Here is a 19,054-nt window from a genome sequence, read left to right on the forward strand (position 1 = left end):
GAACAAAAAATAGAAGGTCAAAGTGAAGTTTATGGATTCTAGACCATTTATTATTTTATTTTGATTATGTTTATTTATTATTGTTGATATTCTTTTGTATACTATTTTCAACATGACTTTTTCAATATTTTTTTTTTTCCATATAATTTTAAAATTTCAGATTTGCTCAAGTGATAGACATCCTTCACCCATTTAAAGAGTATAGATTCGAATCATATAAAAAAAAGAGCAAAGGTAGCTAATGGATTAGGTGGAGGTGTAATTTTTCGATGAAAAATGTTCAATTGCACATTCTTAATTGGTCGTAGCACACCACTTTCCACGGTTTAATTTCACTTATAAAATTACAATAAATATATTATTGTTCTATTATCTAAACTGATATGTATACTCAATATCTTTCTATTTGAATTGGTTTGACTTAAATCGGTTTGAAATAACTAATATTTAATATGAATTTGATATAAACTCTTTATTTTTTCATGAAAGATAGTAGTCAAAAATTCAAATTCTTTAAACGATATTTGATGAAAATATGGTAAAATAAATATTTTTGATTGTTCACATAATAATTAATAACTAACATAAATAAATTAAATTATCTATCAAACAAATTTTTATTTGGAACATAAAATTTGAATTGAAATTACTGAATTTCATCGAATCGTAAGCAAACAATATGATTCCCTTGTGACAACAAGACAAACGGTTGAATATTAAAACAGTTCATGGACATCACGTCCTGTCTCACCTCAATTTGTCCTTAAAAGTTTGTTGGTGCAACTCACGTTCACTTTTTTTTTTTTTTTTTTACATTAATTCTCATATCTTAAATATGTGGATGAATCAAATATTCACACATATCTTGGCTAAATAATTTTGAAAATTCGGCAAAAATAAAATAAAATTTAGTATTTCATTTTTGGATGATGAAATTTGAAGACTTGTTGATGCAGCCAAGTGATGAGAAACAGAAAAAAATACTTCTTGAAGAAGAGGTAATAATTATATTAATATACATGTCTAGCTATGTTAGATATTTGTATTTTTCAAAAATATTATCGTACGTATGTTTTTGAATGTTTCGAATACGTTAATAGGTTGAGGAATTGCGAGAAGAATTAGATGAGCAACTTCAACTGAAAACAGTTTTGCAATATGCATTACAAAGACCAAATGTTGGTTCTTTTCCTTCCCTCTCCACCCTCCCTCGTCGGGTACGTAAATATATATCTCCTCCTTTTATTCACTATTAGAAAATCACTAATTTTTATTAATTTGTCGGAAATTTGGCTTGTTGGTGACGTTTCTGATGACTTTTCCATCTGAAACTTTTTACCACAAGTCAATTTTCGCCAAATTACATAAGAAATTTTCGTAAGAAATTAGCGCTTTTCTGATAACATTTCTTATTTAGTTTGATTTTTTTGAGATAGATCGTCAAGATACGCTTAAGACCAAATCCGCTTCTTTTACTATCAGAAAATCATTAATTTTTCTATGGTATTGGCTCTTTGATAACGTTTCTAATGACTTTTTTGTCTGAAACCGCTTACCAACGAGCCAATTTCCCACGAAAAATGTCCATTAAAAATTAGCGATTTTTTTATAGTGTTTAGTTGGAATTTTTGGATAAAGATAGTCAAATAGATACTCAAGACCAAAGCATGTGAATGTCGGAGGGCATACATATATACTCCTTTCGTCTCATTATTTATGTGACATTTTTAAAATTTCGAGATTTAAATAAATCTATTTATCATAAGTTTTTTGTAGATTTTTTAAACATTTTAAATTATCAATTACTATGACTTAAAATAACTTTTAAGTAATTTCCAAATATACAAATTTCATCTAAAAAAATTTGAAGATTCTTGCGCAAATTTCCACTCAAACTTAATTTGATTGACTCTCGAAAAACGAAAAAGTTTCACATAAATTAAAATAGATGAATTTTATCTTCTGCTTTTTTCACTGTCAGAAAATTACTAATTTTTTTTTATTGAAATTGACGGCATTTCCATCCGAAACGCCAGCCAAATTTCAAACAGATCATCTATAAAAAAAAAAATTAGCGATTTACTAATAGTGTTCTTCTCTAATTTAATTTGCAATTTTGGATAGATAGATACTCTAATGCAAAAAGTGAAAAAATTAATAACCTTTGTCAACCTTTCTCTATGTTTGTTGAAACTCTTCTAAATTTTAAATTCTGAATTTGTCACTACAGGTTCAACATCTACTAGAAGAAATGGTTGCGACGGAAGAAGAGATAGCTTGGTTAGAGAGAAAAGTCGACGTGCTAAAGCTAAAGTTGTACAGAGAGAAAGAGTTAGCCGAAAAATGGGAAATGTTGCAACTTAAACAAGTACAGCATCAACGACTAATTTCAAAGCAATTACCACCTCCCCGTCCAGTAGTACACAAAGATGTGGAACCTCACGTGGCCTCGAGATCAAGTAACTATCAACAACTAAGAAAACAATATCGAATTCGAAAAGAAAGAAGAGCCACTGTCGGTTCTTCCATAGACTTCCACCCTCCAATTGATCTCACTGGTATGTCAATATATTTAATTCTCGAAAAATTACATATTTGATCTCTCATAAAAAAATAATTACAATTTCTACCCGTATTTTCCTTTATTTTCATCGATGTATACATCACCAACCTCCAATTTTCGTAGATGCACTTGTTACCAACCTTCAAAATCTAAACTAAGGTTATTGAAGCTCTGATACCAAAAAAAAAAAAATTTACTCAAAAGCTCGTAGATTTCTCTTTATAGCTATATATAGTAACATCCATATATACTAACTCAATCGTTTTTTTTTTGGTTGTGTAATTAAGTAGAGGAAATAGTTGAGAGTAGTTCCAGAGGTTCAAAAAGCTGGCGCAAACACCACAGTCAATCTGCGGATATAGAAATGGAAACAGAGACGCCAAATAAGTTGTCAGAAGAAGTACTCAAATGTTTAATAATTATATATCTCAAGTTAAACAAAGCATCATTAGAGAGTAAAGGGTCATCTACATCTAATTCTATAGCAAAACAATCTCTAATTTCTTCCAAGAAATCCAAAAGCAGCTTCATATGTACCAAAACTTGTTCATCAGCTGCTGTTGATGCTCCAACGTTCGCGTTCAACGATTACGCGTCTAATCTTGATCCTTATGGGATCTTGTTAGACACTGATGGAAGCCATAGAGAGATTGGATCATACAAGAATTTCATCCAAATCTCAAGAACTTCTCTTAATATAAGCCATATATCTGAATGTCTTCCTCAAATGGGAAAATTGAGGTACCTTTCTCAAATTTCACTATAAGCAGAAATACTGGAATTAGCTATGAACTTCGTTGCTAAATTGCTCGTAGCTAACATATTCTTTTGTTAAGCATTTGATAATCTGTCACTAAATTGCTCGCAACTAAATTTGACAATTTGTTGCTAAATTGTTTTTTTTTTTTTGATAATATGTTGCTAAATTGCTCGTAGCTAACATATCCTTTTGTTAAGCATTTGATAATCTCTCACTAAATTGCTTGCAACTAAATTTGACAATTTGTTGCTAAATTTTTTTTTTTTTATAATAATATGTTGCTAAATTGCTCGTAGCTAACATATCCTTTTGTTAAGCATTTGATAATCTGTCACTAAATTGCTCGTAACTAAATTTGATAATTTGTTGCTAAATTGCTTTTTTTTTTAATAATATGTTGCTAAATTGCTCATAGCTAACATATTCTTTTGTTAAGCATTTGATAATCTGTCACTAAATTGCTCGCAACTAAATTTGACAATTTGTTACTAAATTGTTTTTTTTTATAATAATATGTTGCAAAATTGCTGGCAACTAACATAGTTTTTTGATAAATGGTCGCTAAATTATTCATAGTTAACATATTATTTTGGTAGTATGTTGCTAAGTTGCTTGCAACTAATAACTTTTTTTTGATAAGATATCACAAATCGATCTTTTGATAATTTGTCACTAAATTTCTCTCAGATAACACATTCATTTGATGTGTTAAATTGCTAGTAGCTAACATAATTTTTTTTGATAATCTACCGCTAAATTGCTTGAAGCTAAAATGTTGTTTTGCTAAGTTGTAACTAATCCATTGGTAAATAGAAATAGGCCAATAGCGATGAATTTTGCTATTTAGCTACGATAGATATATTATGTTTCTCTGCATCTAGTATTGGGTAGACCTCATACAATAACTGTCGTAGCTCTACCATATCTTTTTTTTTCATTTCCTCCGAAACAATCACAAACACTTTTTTGAATATGAATCTAATATCAGAAATTCAATGCGTAATCTCAACATTCAATATGTATTCCTGAATAAACTCATTTTTCAATTATTCGTCAATTTCTATCTTTTCTAATTATTATTTTTCCCTAATATTCACAGGAGTATGATGCAAAAATTTAGCAATGTGGGCATAACATGCTTGACATACAAGCAAAAGTTGGCATTTTGGATCAATATCTATAATATCTGCATAATGAATGTACTGTAAGACATGTTAAGCTTCTTTTTTTTTTCTATTCAAAGTGAAAATAAAATTACTAGAAAAATTTTTGTATTCGTGTTTGTGAGAGCTAAATAGATAAAAATAGTCTTGATGCGTAAAAACTGACATGAATACTGATAATACAACTTATTCTTTATGCTAAATTCAGGCATTTCTACAACACGGTTTGCCTTCTACAGAGGAGGAACAATTGTCTCTCGTAAATAAGGTATGCACAACTTTTTATTTCAACGGAAAAAAAATAAAGGAATTACCTCTCAACTTTTTTTTTAATCCGTTGTCAAATTATTCGTAGCTAACATAATTTTTTGATAATATCTTAGTGACGGATTATGCTTAATTTAATAGTACTTGATTCAAACATATTCGTGTTAAAAATTGTAAGTCAATATAGTACTAAAATACAAATAAGCACTACAAAAAACTAGAATTAATTAGCTACTAACTTAATCATCTCTAATTTGTCGTTAAATTGCCCTAGCTAACAATATTTTTTGATAATATGTTATTAATTTATCGTTAAATAGGATTAGCACCATTTTTTTTCCCTATTCGGCTACATAATTTATCTATTGCTAATTTTATGCAGGCTGCGATAAATATTGGTGGTATTGTACTTAACGCGTTAGCTATCGAACATTTCATCCTTAGGCATCCAAGGGATGCTGAACATGTGAGTAACACACTTAGATGATGACTCAACAAATAATTAAATTATTTACGAAAGTTAATTTTTTTCAAAAAAAATAAAAACTTTCGGAGATATATTAATTGAGTGATCATATGAGATAAAAACTCTAAATTGAACTTACAAGATACATTTTAATTAATTTTCATCATTCTTTGGCTTGACGAATTTAATTATTTATTTTGGAGTTAAAGGGATTGAAAGATGATAACGAAAGATTTTTGAGGAATGCTTATGGTCTTGAATATCCAGAACCTAATGTCACATTTTCACTATGTCGAGGAAGTTGGTCTTCACCAGCGGTAAGTTCGTTACAATTTACGTGACACATTTTTTTCAGTCGGTTCCAAAAAAAAAGATATATTGTTATGTATAGTAATAACTTGATTTTAAGTTTTTTATTTTATTTTTGACGAAATGATTTATAATTACGTAAATATTTTGAAAAAAATGACAAAATGGTCCTTTAAATTTGAGGATGGGTTCAAAATAATCCCTTTTAAGTATGTGAAGAACAATTTTGGTCCTTAAATTTGTCAAAAGCTATAGTCTTGGTCAACCAATTCACAATTTATGTTCGTTAGGTTTGACGAAAATAGTTGTGAAAAAATGAACCATAAACGTCTAAAAGTCTAACTAAATCCTAAAATATTTAATCCACAAAATTAAATAAGACACTAAATTTTTTTTATCAGAAATTACACCTTAAATAGTTAAATCAGACTTTAGAAATAATTTTAAAATAGCAAAATTACAAAAATTGTACCTTTAAATGCAAGTTCCTTCTAATGCTTCTTTTTTTCATAGTTTTTTTAAAAATTTAATCGACGGAGTTCGTTAAATATTTGACGTAGACTAAAGTGTTAATTCTTGACAAACTTCAAGGACTAAAATTGTTCAATGAAACACTGAAGTATCTATTTTGAACCAACCCTTATACTTAAGTGACCGTTTTGTCATTTTTCAAAATATCAACCGTCTATCATAGTAGACAACAAGTCAATCTTAAACATCGTGTCCAGTTAAATACATTCAATATGAATGGAAGTTTGTAATTGTCAATGCAGCTAAGGATCTATAGACCAGATGAAGTCGCGAACGAGCTTGAGAGAGCGAAAATGGAGTATTTGGAAGCTTCGGTAGGAGTAACAAGTAAGAAGAAGATAATGGTGCCCAAGCTAATGCAATGGCACATGAAAGACTTTGCGGATGATATGGAGTCTCTAATAGAATGGATGTATAGTCAATTACCAAGCTCGTGCTCTTTGAAAAAGTCGATGATGGATTGTCTTGATGCGGGGGAAAAGAAATATTTATCGCTAGCTAAGATGATAGAGGTTCAACCTTATGCTTCAGAATTTCGATACTTACTCCCACTATGAACATAACAATTGTTTGCGCGTAGTTGATTGAACTTTAATAATCTTATTATTTTATTTGTTTGTTTTTAAAGGTCTGAATTGTAATCATTCGGACCTAAAATCCTCAAAAAGGAAAATAGAGGTGTTACTTTAGATGGCTCAAAATTTCGATACTTGTTCCCCCTTACGAGTTATTTATTTGTTTGCCAATTAATTAATAGTTGTTAAATATAATAATTATTAAGACCACAATCATTATGTTTATTCTGAGTTTTAATTATTCAATTCTTAGTGCCCCTATTTGTATACTTTATTTTGATTCTTTACAAGTTAATCCATTTTTATTTGTTCGATAATAATTTGTATTAGTTATAGTTGCATAAAATCTAAAAAGAAAAAAAAGAGAATACTGCAATAAAAGATGCACTTTTACTTAATAGAGTCTAGTGGCATACTTGTTTATTTAATAGAGTCAATAGAATTTTGGTAACAACAAACTTAAGTAAATATTTAAGGTCATATCCAACAATTAAGAAAATACAATATGTAGCTGAATAAATATATATTGTATATATGTATGAGTGTATAGCATAATAATCGTGAAAAATTCACTGAGTTCAATAAATATATCAACACATGTATAATATTTCTATCGAATTATATTTTTTATTTTGATAATATTTGTATCTGCATGTGTATTTGCTATAACAACCTATTAAGTCTATCTTTTTAAACTATTGTTATTTTAAAGTGTATCCACACACAAATATATGCTACGAAAATGCATATAAATTTCTCAACATTGTTTTTACGTTTTTTATAGTGTATCACGATTTAATATTTCAATGTAAACTCCATATAGTCAAAGGTCAAAACGTTTTAATTCCATTAGAAAACATGCTAAGAAAATAAAAAAGATTTTATTATTAACAAAGTCAAATAAATCATGACTCAAAGAAGTTAATATTTAACCACTTTTTTTCTTTTATAACTATTCTTTTAATACGAAAAATTTGAATTTTTTTTAAACAAATAGAAGTTCAAACTAAACGAAATTATGTCCACGTGTTTGAACTAGACATTTGAAATTCGAAAAATATTTTGAACTGGCAAAGCTTTGAAGTACTCGCAAATAATTATTCTCATAATTCACTTTTAAAAGATCTTAAATTTGTTTGAACTCCATATTATGATCGATTAACTTATAAAACCTGAAAATCCTAATATATTTTTTGATATTTCAATTTTATTATTTTTTAAAGATATATTATTTATGGGGTCAACATCGTGTATTTTAATTCTCAAATGAATACTGATCTTTTTTTTTTCTCTCTTGAATATAAGACTAGAATTCAATTTAGAATTTTTTTTGTAAACCCTAACATAACAGTCAATGGTCAAAATTCTTGCATCAAATAGAAAAATTGGTAAAATTTAAAGTCTTTCTAACACGTTAATTATTTCATAAGGGTATAAATATGCAGCCAATTTCAATAACCAATCACCATACTCACAATCCTCATTTATTATATTCTAATTCCAACAATATCAACAATGAGATCACAAAGCAACATTTTAGGTTCTACATGTAGTAAAATGACACTAGCACTACTGTTTTTGCTTTTTCTAGGCGCTACACGGAGCAAAGCTGCTAGAATTGTTTCACATAGTGAAAACAAGGTTGTAATTCAAGCAATAAATGAACACCTTTTGTTGTCATCTCTTCCATTGAAATCATCCGTATCGCAACCATCTCCCAATGATGGACGCACCGCTCCAGGTTCTGCTGGCATAAAGAGTCAAATATTAGAAAGGAACTTTGCAGGTTCTAAAACCACAAATAAACACCTTTTGTTGTCATCTTTTCCATTGAAACCACCCGTATCGCAACCATCTCCCGATGATGGACGCACCACTCCAGGTTCTGCTGGCATAAAGAGTCAAATATTAGAAAGGAACTTTGCAGTTTCTAAAACCATACACAAACACCTTTTGTTGTCATCTCTTCCATTGAAACCACCCGTATCGCCACCATCTCCCAATGATCGACGCACCACTCCAGGTTCTGCTGGCATAAAGAGTCAGATATTAGAAAGGAACTTTGCAGGTTCTAAAACCACAAACAAACACCTTTTGTTGTCATCTCTACTATTGAAACCACCCGTATCACAACTATCTCCCAATGATGGACGCACCACTCCAGGTTCTGCTGGCATAAAGAGTCAAATACTAGAAAGGAACTTTGCAAGTTCTAAAACCACAAACAAACACCTTTTTTTGTCATCTCTTCCATTGAAACCACCCGTATCGCCACCATCTCCCAATGATCGACGCACCACTCCAGGTTCTACTGGCATAAAGAGTCAAATATTAGAAAGGAACTTTGCAGGTTCTAAAACCACAAACAAACACCTTTTGTTGTCATCTCTTCAATGGAAACCACCCGTATCGCCACCATCTCCCAATGATCGACGCACCACTCCAGGTTTTGCTGGCATAAAGAGTCAGATATTAGAAAGGAACTTTGCAGGTTCTAAAACCACAAACAAACACCTTTTGTTGTCATCTCTTAAATGGAAACCACCCGTATCGACACCATCTCCCAATGGTGGACGCACCACTCCAGGTTCTGTTGGCATAAAGAGTCAGATATTAGAAAGGAACTTTGCAGGTCCTAAAACCACAAACAAACACGTTTTGTTGTCATCTCTTAAATGGAAACCACCCGTATTGCCACCATCTCCCAATGGTGGACGCACCACTCCAGGTTCTGTTGGTATAAAGAGTCAGATATTAGAAAGGAACTTTGCAGGTTTTGAAACCACAAACAAACACCTTTTGTTGTCATCTCTTCAATGGAAACCACTCGCACCTCTGCCATCTCCTAATCCTGGCACCATCAATTCACATTCTACGACAAGTCAAATATTAGAAAGGAACTTTACAGGTCGTAAAACCACAAAAAGATATATTTTGTTGTCATCTCTTCCATTGAAACCACCCGTCCCATCTCCATCTCCCGATCATGGCGGCAACACTCCACTTTCTAGTGGTATAAATAGTCAGATATTAAAAAGGAACTTTGCAGGTCGTAAAACTACAAACAAATACCTTTTGTTGTCATCTCAATGGAAACCACCCGTCCCTCCATTATCTCCTAATCCTGGCACCATCACTTCACATCCTACGACAAGTCAGATATTAGAAAGGAACTTTGCAGGTCATAAAATCACAAAAAGATACACTACTTTGTTGTCATCTCTTCCATTGAAACCACCGGTCCCACCACCATCTCTCAATCCTTCCAGCAACACTGCACATTCTACTAGCATGAAAAGTCTGATATTAGAAAGGAACTTTGCAGGTCATAAAACCACAAAAAGGTCCCTTTTGTTGTCATCTCTTCCATTAAAACCACCCGTCCCGCCGCCATCTTCCAATCATGGTAGCACTGTTCCTTCAATTGGCATGACAAATCAAATATCAGAAAGGAACTTTGGAGGTCGTAAAAAGGTTGCTCGTCCAACTCCAACTCATGATTATCCACAACTTTATAAGGTCCCCCTTGTTATGGCTAATAATTGAAAAAAATATATATATCTTGTGGCAACTATGGAGCAATATTAATTCATTCTTTTTAGGAAGAAATTATAAAGATTACATAACTATGTACTCCTTTTCCATTTTCTAATTTTGATTTTTGCTTCTTGGGCCATAATTGACCCTCGTTTAATTCCTTATATCTATTGTGTGGTGGAAAATCTTAATTGTACTTTTTGTAACCTCTTTGAAACATAGATCATCATAAATATGCAAAATTTGATTATATAACAATGTGTGTGCCTACACAATTAAGCATTAACAATTCTATTTAAGCATTTCCCTTGAGGCCCAATATAAATATTGAATATCGAATTTTAAAAAAATATTACAAGTAATTTATAATTTGCATTGAAAAACTAAAGAGAACTCTTTTGTTAAATAAACAAGATTTAAAATGTTTTTGTTGTTGTTGATGTTGCGAGAGAGCGTAGGCTAAGCCTTGAACTGCTAAGATTTTGACCTATCTTTTCATGACCCGTTTAGTATTCTTTAATAAAAAAAAGTGATAGTAAATATTTTGTTTAATTCGCGATTGTTTTTTGCATCTAAAACCCCTGTATTTTCCTATTTATTATTTTTTGAAATATGTTTAACCATTTTGCCCTGCTCTTTCCCGGTTAGCAGTAATATATATGATTAAACTTATATAAAAAAATATCGTGGCAATATAGACCAAAATAAACTAATTAAATAAAAATGGTTTTTGTATTGAATTAAATTGTGTATTCCCCTGTGTATATATATAATGAATAGGATGAAGCTCTTCTCCAGTACACTAATCTCTGCAGTTGATCTAGTGCATAGTTAAAATTTGATGACATGTATTAATTTTAAAATTTAATGGTTCATATTTATTCAAATAAAATAGTTTTTAAAACATAATCAAATATCATTAACCCTAGTTATTACTATTTCTCTTTCTCTCTCTTCTCTCATCTTTTTTCTTTCTCATTTAATTCTGCAACAAACTTTTTTTCAATCAGCAAAGAATTTGCTCTGTTAACCACAAATCGCTTTTTATTTTCATTATTTTCACACCGTGATAATAGAAGACAAAATTCAAAGGATGAACTAGGATTATAAAATTTAAAAAATCCGATCTAGCGAAATGGGCTCTAAGCCTTCACGCAAGCAAGCGCGAGAAAAGCGGAACACGAAGCTACCGCTTTCCCCGACCGACTAAAATACAACAGTCGCGACCTACTTTGATTCAAAAGAAAGGCGAAGGGTTTGGCAACAAGCAAACGGCTTTCTATCATAGTTGCAAGGGTTCCAAACCTTAACTACTAAAGTACTAAAGGTTGCTTTCGGTTGGTTTCATAATGGGACTGTTCACTACAAGCTATCAGCGCTGTCTTAGATTGAACGTTGACTTATCTTATTGCCGTTCAATCTCTAAGGCGGGTTTCCGCTGAGAACGGAATAGTGTTCGTGTCCAAAGGTGAACAAAGCCCTAGCTTCTAGAGTTCGCTGCTTTTCCCAGGCCGGCCGGAGAAACTCATGAGACTACCTCTTTGAAGCTTGGTTTGGTCACAATGGTGATAACTCTATCGTTTTCTTCGTAACATCAGCTTTTCAATTTGAAATTTCTGCAAAAACCAACTAAAGGATCTGGAAAGAGCACGAAATTTCATAAACTTTTCTTTTCATCATCGGTGAAATTTGAATTAAACTTTGTGCGAGAGGTCTCAATTGAAAAATTATCAATTATTAAAAATAAATGAATTTAAAGTCCCAAATATCAACACTATGAATAAAATCCAGAAATCTATTGTTGATTTGCTGCAAAAAAAAGATTGAAAAAATAAACTATGACAGACAAAGAAAAGATCCTAAGGACAAAATAAAAGTGAGAGAAATATTAACTATAATAAAACTTTTTAGTTAACCAAAGAAATCTGAGTCATTAGATTATTTGAATGACACATATCAAAATATTAAAGGGCTAATGGAGAAACTGGAGATATTTATTACTGGAGAAGAGTCAGATATACTCTTCAAATATACAACATATCCTTTAGAAAAAAAAATATTTTTTAAAAAGTCCAAAAGTGTTATAAAATAAAGACTAAGTACTAAAATTAAACTAATGGCAATTGAGAAGAGAAGAATGTAGTAGAGAGTTAAAATTGGAAACTTGAATCTTCCTTATTTTTGGTATATTTTCTATAGAGATTACAATGCCTTTTATAGGCATAAGAGGGGTATAATCGACATTCATTAATTTTGTTTACAACACTCCCCCTTGGATGTCCATTTAAAATAAAATTCCTTGTAAAGCAACAAATGTAAATACTTGTTCCTAATACGCATTACTTGCTGCCTAATTAAAAATCTTATCAGGAAAACCCAGTGGGATAAAACCTCGATTAAGGGGAAAAAAGTACAGCGCGTATTTTACTTCCCCTAATGAAAATCATGATTTAGCTGCCCAAGTTTTCTCATTTCAATCTTGTATATCATCTTATCGAAAGTTGCGATCGGCAAAGACTTGGTCAATAAATCAGTCACATTATCACTCGAACAAATCTGATGTACGTTTATATCATCATTCTTCTGGAGCTCATGTTTGTAGAAAAACTTTGGTGAAATGTGTTTCGTTCTATCGCCTTCTATGAATCCTCCCCTGAGTCATGCTATGCATGGTTGATTATCTTAATATAAGTTTGTGGGTACTTTGTCGCATTTCAAACCATATTTTTCTCGAATAAGGTGTATAATGGACATTAACCATACACGTTCTTGGCTTGCCTCATGAATAGGTATTATCTCAGCATGATTTGATGAAGTGGCTAGATGGACTATTTCGTAGATCTCCAAGATATAGCAGTATCCCCACATGTGAATACATAACCTGTTCGAGATCTAGCTTTATGTGGGTCAGACAAATATCCTGCATTAGCATAGCCAACAAGATCTGGACTCCAATCGTCAGAGTAGAATAAACCCATATCAACAGTCCCTTTAAGATACTGCAATATGTGTTTGATTCCATTCCAATGTTTCTTAGTAGGAGCAGAACTATATTTTGCTAATAAATTAACCGAAAAGGTTATATTAGGCCTTGTAGTGTTAGCAAGATACATTAGTGCACCAATTGCACTGAGGTATGGTACTTCAGGATCGAAAATTTTCTGATCCTTTTCTTGAGGTTGAAATGGATCTTTATTCACATCAAGTGATCGAACAACCATTGAAGTACTTAATGGATGTGCTTCATACATATAAAATATTTTCAACACCTTTTCTGTGTATGCAGATTGATGAACAAAAATACCGTTTGTCAAATGCTCCATTTGCAAACCAAGACATAATTTTGTCTTTCCGAAATCTTTCATCTAAAATTCATTCTTTAAATAATCGGTTGCCTTGTGAAGTTCCATTAGAGTTCCAATAAGGTTTATACTATCGACATAAATAGCAAGTATAACAAACCTTGGTATTGTTTTCTTTATAAACACACATGGGTAAATCGCATCATTTATATAACCTTCCTTAGATAAATATTTACTGAGACGGTTATACCACATGCGTCCAGATTGCTTCAAACCATACAATGATCTTTGCATTCTAATTGAGTACATTTTCCGAGTCTTAGAACTGTATGCTTTGGGCATTTTGAATCCTTCAGGATTTTTCATGTATATCTCATTATCGAGTGATCCATAAAGATAGGCTGTAACCACATCCATCAAATGCATTTCAAGTTTCTCGTGGATCGTCAAACTAATGAGATAATGCAATGTTATTGAATCCATAACGGGTGAGTATGTCTCTTCGTAATCGATGTCAGGCCTTTGAGAAAATCCTTGTGCAACAAGACGTGCTTTGTACCTTTGTATTTCATTTTTCTCATTTCTTTTCTGCATAAAAATCCATTTATAGCCAACAGGTTTAAAACCATCAGGTGTTTGTACTATAGGCCCAAAAACATCGCGCTTGACAAGTGAATTCGATTCTGATTAAATTGCTTCTTGCCATTTTTGCCAATCTTTTGTCTGTCGACATTCTTCAACAGATTGAGGTTCAAGATCCTCACAATTTTGCATAATTATTGATGCAACATTGTATGCAAAAACATAATCCACCGCTATTTCTGAGCAATTCAGATTTGTTTCATGAGCACTTGATTTTATGGATAGTTCATTATTTCCTTGAGTCTCAAGCTCATTGGTTCCTCCAAGGATATCAAAATTTCTCACATTTTGACTTTCTATATGAGGTTCTTTCATGGGGTCATTTTAATCTTTTAATTTTCTTTTTTTAGGATGTTGATCCTTTGATCCTAATGGTCTACCACGCTTCAGGCGTGCTTTTGACTCATTAGCTATGATACTAGTTGATGGTCCTAAGGGAACATCAATCGAACTGGGACATTCTTTGCACGAACATGTGATTTAGTAATCCTTTTCAAATCTGTAAATGCTTTTGACATTTGATTTGCGATTTTCTGCAAATGAATGATCTTTTGTACTTCTAGCTAAAAAATGAAAGTACGAGGATAAGATGAGACAATGATGGTTTTTTCACAAAATTTCTCCTTTAATTTCACTATTTTCTCCCCTAATTTTGGGAAAAGTGTCTCATCAAACCGACATCTTTGAATCGAACTGTGAACATATCTCCAGTTAATGGCTCAAGGTAGCGAATAATAGAGGGAGATTCAAACCCAATACATATTACTAACCTTCTTTGAGGGCCTATCTTAGTGCGCTGTGGTGGTGCTACCGGCACATAAACAACACATCAAAAAATTCTTAGATGAGATATATTGGGTTGTTGTTCCATAGCCAATTGTAATAGAGAAAATTTTTTTGATCTGAGACGAATAAGTGTTGCAGGATGCAAAATTGCATGACCTCACACTGAAGTAGGCAACTTAATTTTCATAAGTAATGGTCTTGCAATCAACAACAGTCGTTTAATTAATGACTCAACTAGACCATTTTGAGTGTGAACATGAGCTACAGGATGTTCAACTCTTATCCCAATCGATAGACAATAATCATTGAATATTTGGGATGAAAACTCCGCAGTGTATTTAAGTCGAATAGATTTAATCAAATTATCAGGAAACTGTGCCCGTAGTCGTATTATTTGTGCCAATAATTTTATAAATGCCAAATTGCGAGATGACAATAGGCATACGTGAGACCATTTAGAGGAAGCATCTATCATGACCATAAAATATCTAAAAGGCCCACTTGGTTGGTGAATTGGCCCACAAATGTCCCCATGTATACGTTCCAAAAACGCAATGGACTCAATTTTGACCTTTGTTGGTGATGGTCTCACAATTAACTTGCCTTGATAACATGCATCACAAGAAAATTCACATTAAAAGATTTTTCAACTTTTTTAAAGGATGCCCATTTGAATTTTCTATAATTCGTCTCATCATTATAGACCTAGGATGTCCCAGACGATCATTTCAAAGTACAAAGTATTGGATCAGTAAACCCCCGATTTACTATAGAATGTGCCTCAATAACACTAATTTTTGTCCAATATAATCCAGAAGATAAGGCCGTGAATTTTTCTACAACATATGTCTATCCAAAGACATTTTTGGTTATACCAAGATATTCAATATTCTTTTCTTCAATTGTCTTGATATGATAACCATTTTCACGAATATACTTGAAACTCAATAATTTTCTATGAGACTGAGTAGAAAACATAGCATTATTTATTATAAGTTTAGTTTCCTTGGACAAAATTGTAATGGCTCTTCCGAAGCCCTTAATCAAATTAGTACTACCAGATATCGTAGTAACATTTATATTGCCCATACTCAAATGATAAAAATATTTCTCATTTTTTAATATCTTGTGTGTTGTACCAGAATCAATCAAGCAAATGTCTTCATAATTTGATAATTTGCTTGGAGAATCATTCATATCTTCAAAAGTAATGAAATAAATTTATATTAAATGATTAATTATCTTTTGTTTAAGATTTAAGAAATAATGTAAATGTTAAAATGATATTTGAATCATTAATAATGCATAAGATTTTTATCACGCAAACATTTAACACTAAATTTGATTTAGTTTAGCATGTATAATATAAGTATTAATATAATAATAATTTTAATATCTTGAAAAGACATTTGAACCACAAAAAAGGAAAAGATGTATTCCACTTACCAATTCAGGTAGTGGTCTTATGTATACATTTTCCCATTTATGGCCACAAAGTTAATAAGAAAGTATAATTTTAATATTTTTCGATTCCTTTTTAAATCATAACATTCCAACTCAATTTTCATTGGTGTTTCTAAAAAAAGGAACTTAACGAATATGCATGGACAAATATGAGCTCTTTAGCTATTTATTTTCCACATTATGATCAATACAAAACAACAAATATTAATAACATTAGTAAATATCAAGAGAAAAGATAAAGTAACCATTGAAGTTGTCTACGATTTTTAAAAAGATACTTTAACTTTTAACTGTTCTATTCCCCTATCGCGCCCCATTTTCTCGTGAAACGGGTTTTGTGCACGACCTAACAACTCTTTTGTGATTTTGAGTTTGGAGTCGCCACCTAACGAATTAAGGCGCGTTAGGGCACCTATCTAACCTAACTAAGTCTAGCAAAAGTCAACGAGCTAGAGATCAGGGTAAGGGTTCAAATTACCTCGAGGGGAAGGTGTTAGGCATCCCTCAAGGTCCACAAATGTGGGTCCCGTCCATATCTCATGCAATCTATGTGGGGGTTACAAGTAGCAATCAAGGTCACTTCATTATTGTTTATTTATATGCTTGCTAAGTGATGACATAATATAAGCAATTAATTTTTTATTATTTTTAGTTAATTTAAACATGCAAGGCTAGGTGATAGAAATAAATACACAATTCAACTCATTTTTTTATTTAATTTAGCATACGAGACTATAGGATATAACAAGTCCAACAAATAGCTCATATTTTTATTTTAATTGATTATTTAAGCGTGCTAAAAAGGTGATAGAAATAATAAACACAACAAATACTAATCAATTAAATAAAGATAAGTGAGGAAACAAAAATAGACAAATAGATAAGCCAATAAATTTCTTATTTTTATTTTTAGCTACACCAAATAAATTACTAAACAATTAAGATTACTTCAATTATTTATTATTTGAGCATACGATCTATGTGATTAAAAATATTGACCAAATATTAAGCACTTAGTAAAGAGATAACCAAAAAGGCATAATATGCACAAATAGATATAAAAATAATTCAATTTAATTTATTATGCTGCACCAAACAAGAAATAAGATGTGCAAAAATAACATTTTAAAAAATTGAGCAAATTTTGGATAGAATTTTTATAAAACAAATGTTTTTTTTATTGGGATGATGTCACGATATTGTTAATCGCGCTCCTCCACCATGGAAACAATTTTGTTTTGAGGTCAGTCTTAGAAATAATAATAAAAGTTTATATTTGAAAGATGATTTAAAAAGATTTAGTTTGCATATAGGCACATAAATATTTACATATAAATACACATGAAATCATTGGGTAGGTGGTACTCCTGGGGACGTAAATACACATAAAATCATTGGGTAGGTGGTACTCCTGGGGACGCGTCGGCTTAATTTAAAAACATTGGAATTAGACCTCGTAATTCCTTTGACTTTCTCACTAACGGTAGGTTAGGAGACAGTACTTATAATATATATATATATATATATATATATATATATATATATATATATATATATATATATATATATATATATATATATATATATATATAAATTAAAACAAATGTCATAATCAATCCATAGTTTGAAAGGAGGATTGAACAATTAAAAAAAAAACATGTTGTAAATCTTCGTAAAAAAAAGAAACTAGTAGAGCATTAATGTAGTCAATAAATTAAATGCAAAGATTTTACTATGAAATATATTTAAAAGTCAAGCAATTTGTTAAATGCATCAAAACCTTTTATTATTATTATTATTATTATTATCATTATTATTATTATTATTATTATTATTATTTTCTTTAAAAAAAGTATTGCATCATAAGTGCGAAAATATTCAATAGGACAAATAAGATTACTAATTAATAATATTTGCTAATTTAAAAAAGGGCAAAAATATGCACAACAAATTTTGTTTTAATTATGGATATGCTAAAAGTTTATTTACAAACCTATAAACATGATTTGTAGGTGTTCAGCACGGAGCAACACATATAGGCATGATTTTGTAACTCTAAATGATATGCACATTTTGATCCTTAGGTGGTTAAAAGATTTAAAATAGAATAAACCTATAGGTATGATTTCTAACTTTGAAATTACGGTAAACAAGTAGATGTAAATCCCCTCCCCTTAGGTGATCCCCCAAATATTTGATTTACATATATTTTTTAAATATTGAGAGTTAGAGTTAGAGAGTTATAAATTATTACAAAGTAACAATTATACATAAGAACATAAATCAAACAAAATCGTCTTCTCTAATCTTCAATCTCTTGACGGCTCTTCTAAATCTTGAATCTTAAATTCAAACTACTAAAAGAGTAATATGACACAGATATATAATAAATAAAAAAATCATAGTATCAAATATTCATAATAACTGATTGCTTTCACATAACAACACACCAAAATAGATAAAGAATCATTATCGTCGCACATAAAGGGAAAAGGTAATGAAACTAACTCGGATGCTTCCTTGTTGTTTCACTTTTCAATACACTTCAACATTCATAAATATGCAAAATCAAATTTAAACTAATAGAAGGAACTAACCGAATTATGCAGAATTATATGTCAGCAATGAAGTATTAAGTAAGGTTTCGATCCACCACAGCAACACAGTAACAAAGAGTCCAAAAGATGAT

General features: G+C 31.0%; 2 protein-coding genes across 3 annotated transcripts; one reads left to right on the plus strand and one right to left on the minus strand.

The window, feature by feature from the left end:
- Positions 1–793: 793 nt before the first annotated feature.
- LOC101266228 (uncharacterized) lies at positions 794–6,847 on the plus strand. 2 transcript variants are annotated; one of them, XM_026031407.2, is made up of 9 exons: positions 794–998; positions 1,101–1,217; positions 2,231–2,558; positions 2,851–3,304; positions 4,423–4,522; positions 4,695–4,754; positions 5,136–5,219; positions 5,429–5,536; positions 6,302–6,847. In XM_026031407.2, exons 1-9 carry the CDS (start codon positions 927–929, stop codon positions 6,614–6,616), a joined length of 1,638 nt encoding a protein of 545 aa, XP_025887192.2. In that variant the 5' UTR covers positions 794–926; the 3' UTR covers positions 6,617–6,847. The 2 variants fall into 2 exon arrangements, with proteins under 2 accessions (XP_025887192.2, XP_069155106.1); XM_069299005.1 differs by having other exon boundaries at positions 2,854–3,304.
- Positions 6,848–12,999: 6,152 nt separating this feature from the next.
- On the minus strand, positions 13,000–13,494 carry LOC138349068 (secreted RxLR effector protein 161-like). The gene has a single exon (XM_069298907.1). It carries the CDS (start codon positions 13,492–13,494, stop codon positions 13,000–13,002), a length of 495 nt encoding a protein of 164 aa, XP_069155008.1.
- Between the last annotated feature and the right edge of the window lie 5,560 nt (positions 13,495–19,054).

The sequence above is a fragment of the Solanum lycopersicum genome, chromosome 6 (genome assembly GCF_036512215.1).
Source record: "Solanum lycopersicum chromosome 6, SLM_r2.1".
Lineage (NCBI taxonomy): Eukaryota > Viridiplantae > Streptophyta > Magnoliopsida > Solanales > Solanaceae > Solanum > Solanum lycopersicum.

Excerpts from the sequence above, each read along its gene's own strand:
- LOC101266228 (XM_026031407.2), top strand. The coding sequence starts at position 927 with ATGATGAAATTTGAAGACTTGTTGATGCAGCCAAGTGATGAGAAACAG. Across the intron at positions 3,305-4,422 it reads CCTCAAATGGGAAAATTGAG|GAGTATGATGCAAAAATTTA; the intron begins GTACCTTTCTCA and ends TAATATTCACAG. Across the intron at positions 4,755-5,135 it reads AATTGTCTCTCGTAAATAAG|GCTGCGATAAATATTGGTGG; the intron begins GTATGCACAACT and ends AATTTTATGCAG.
- LOC138349068 (XM_069298907.1), bottom strand. The coding sequence starts at position 13,494 with ATGGAGCATTTGACAAACGGTATTTTTGTTCATCAATCTGCATACACA.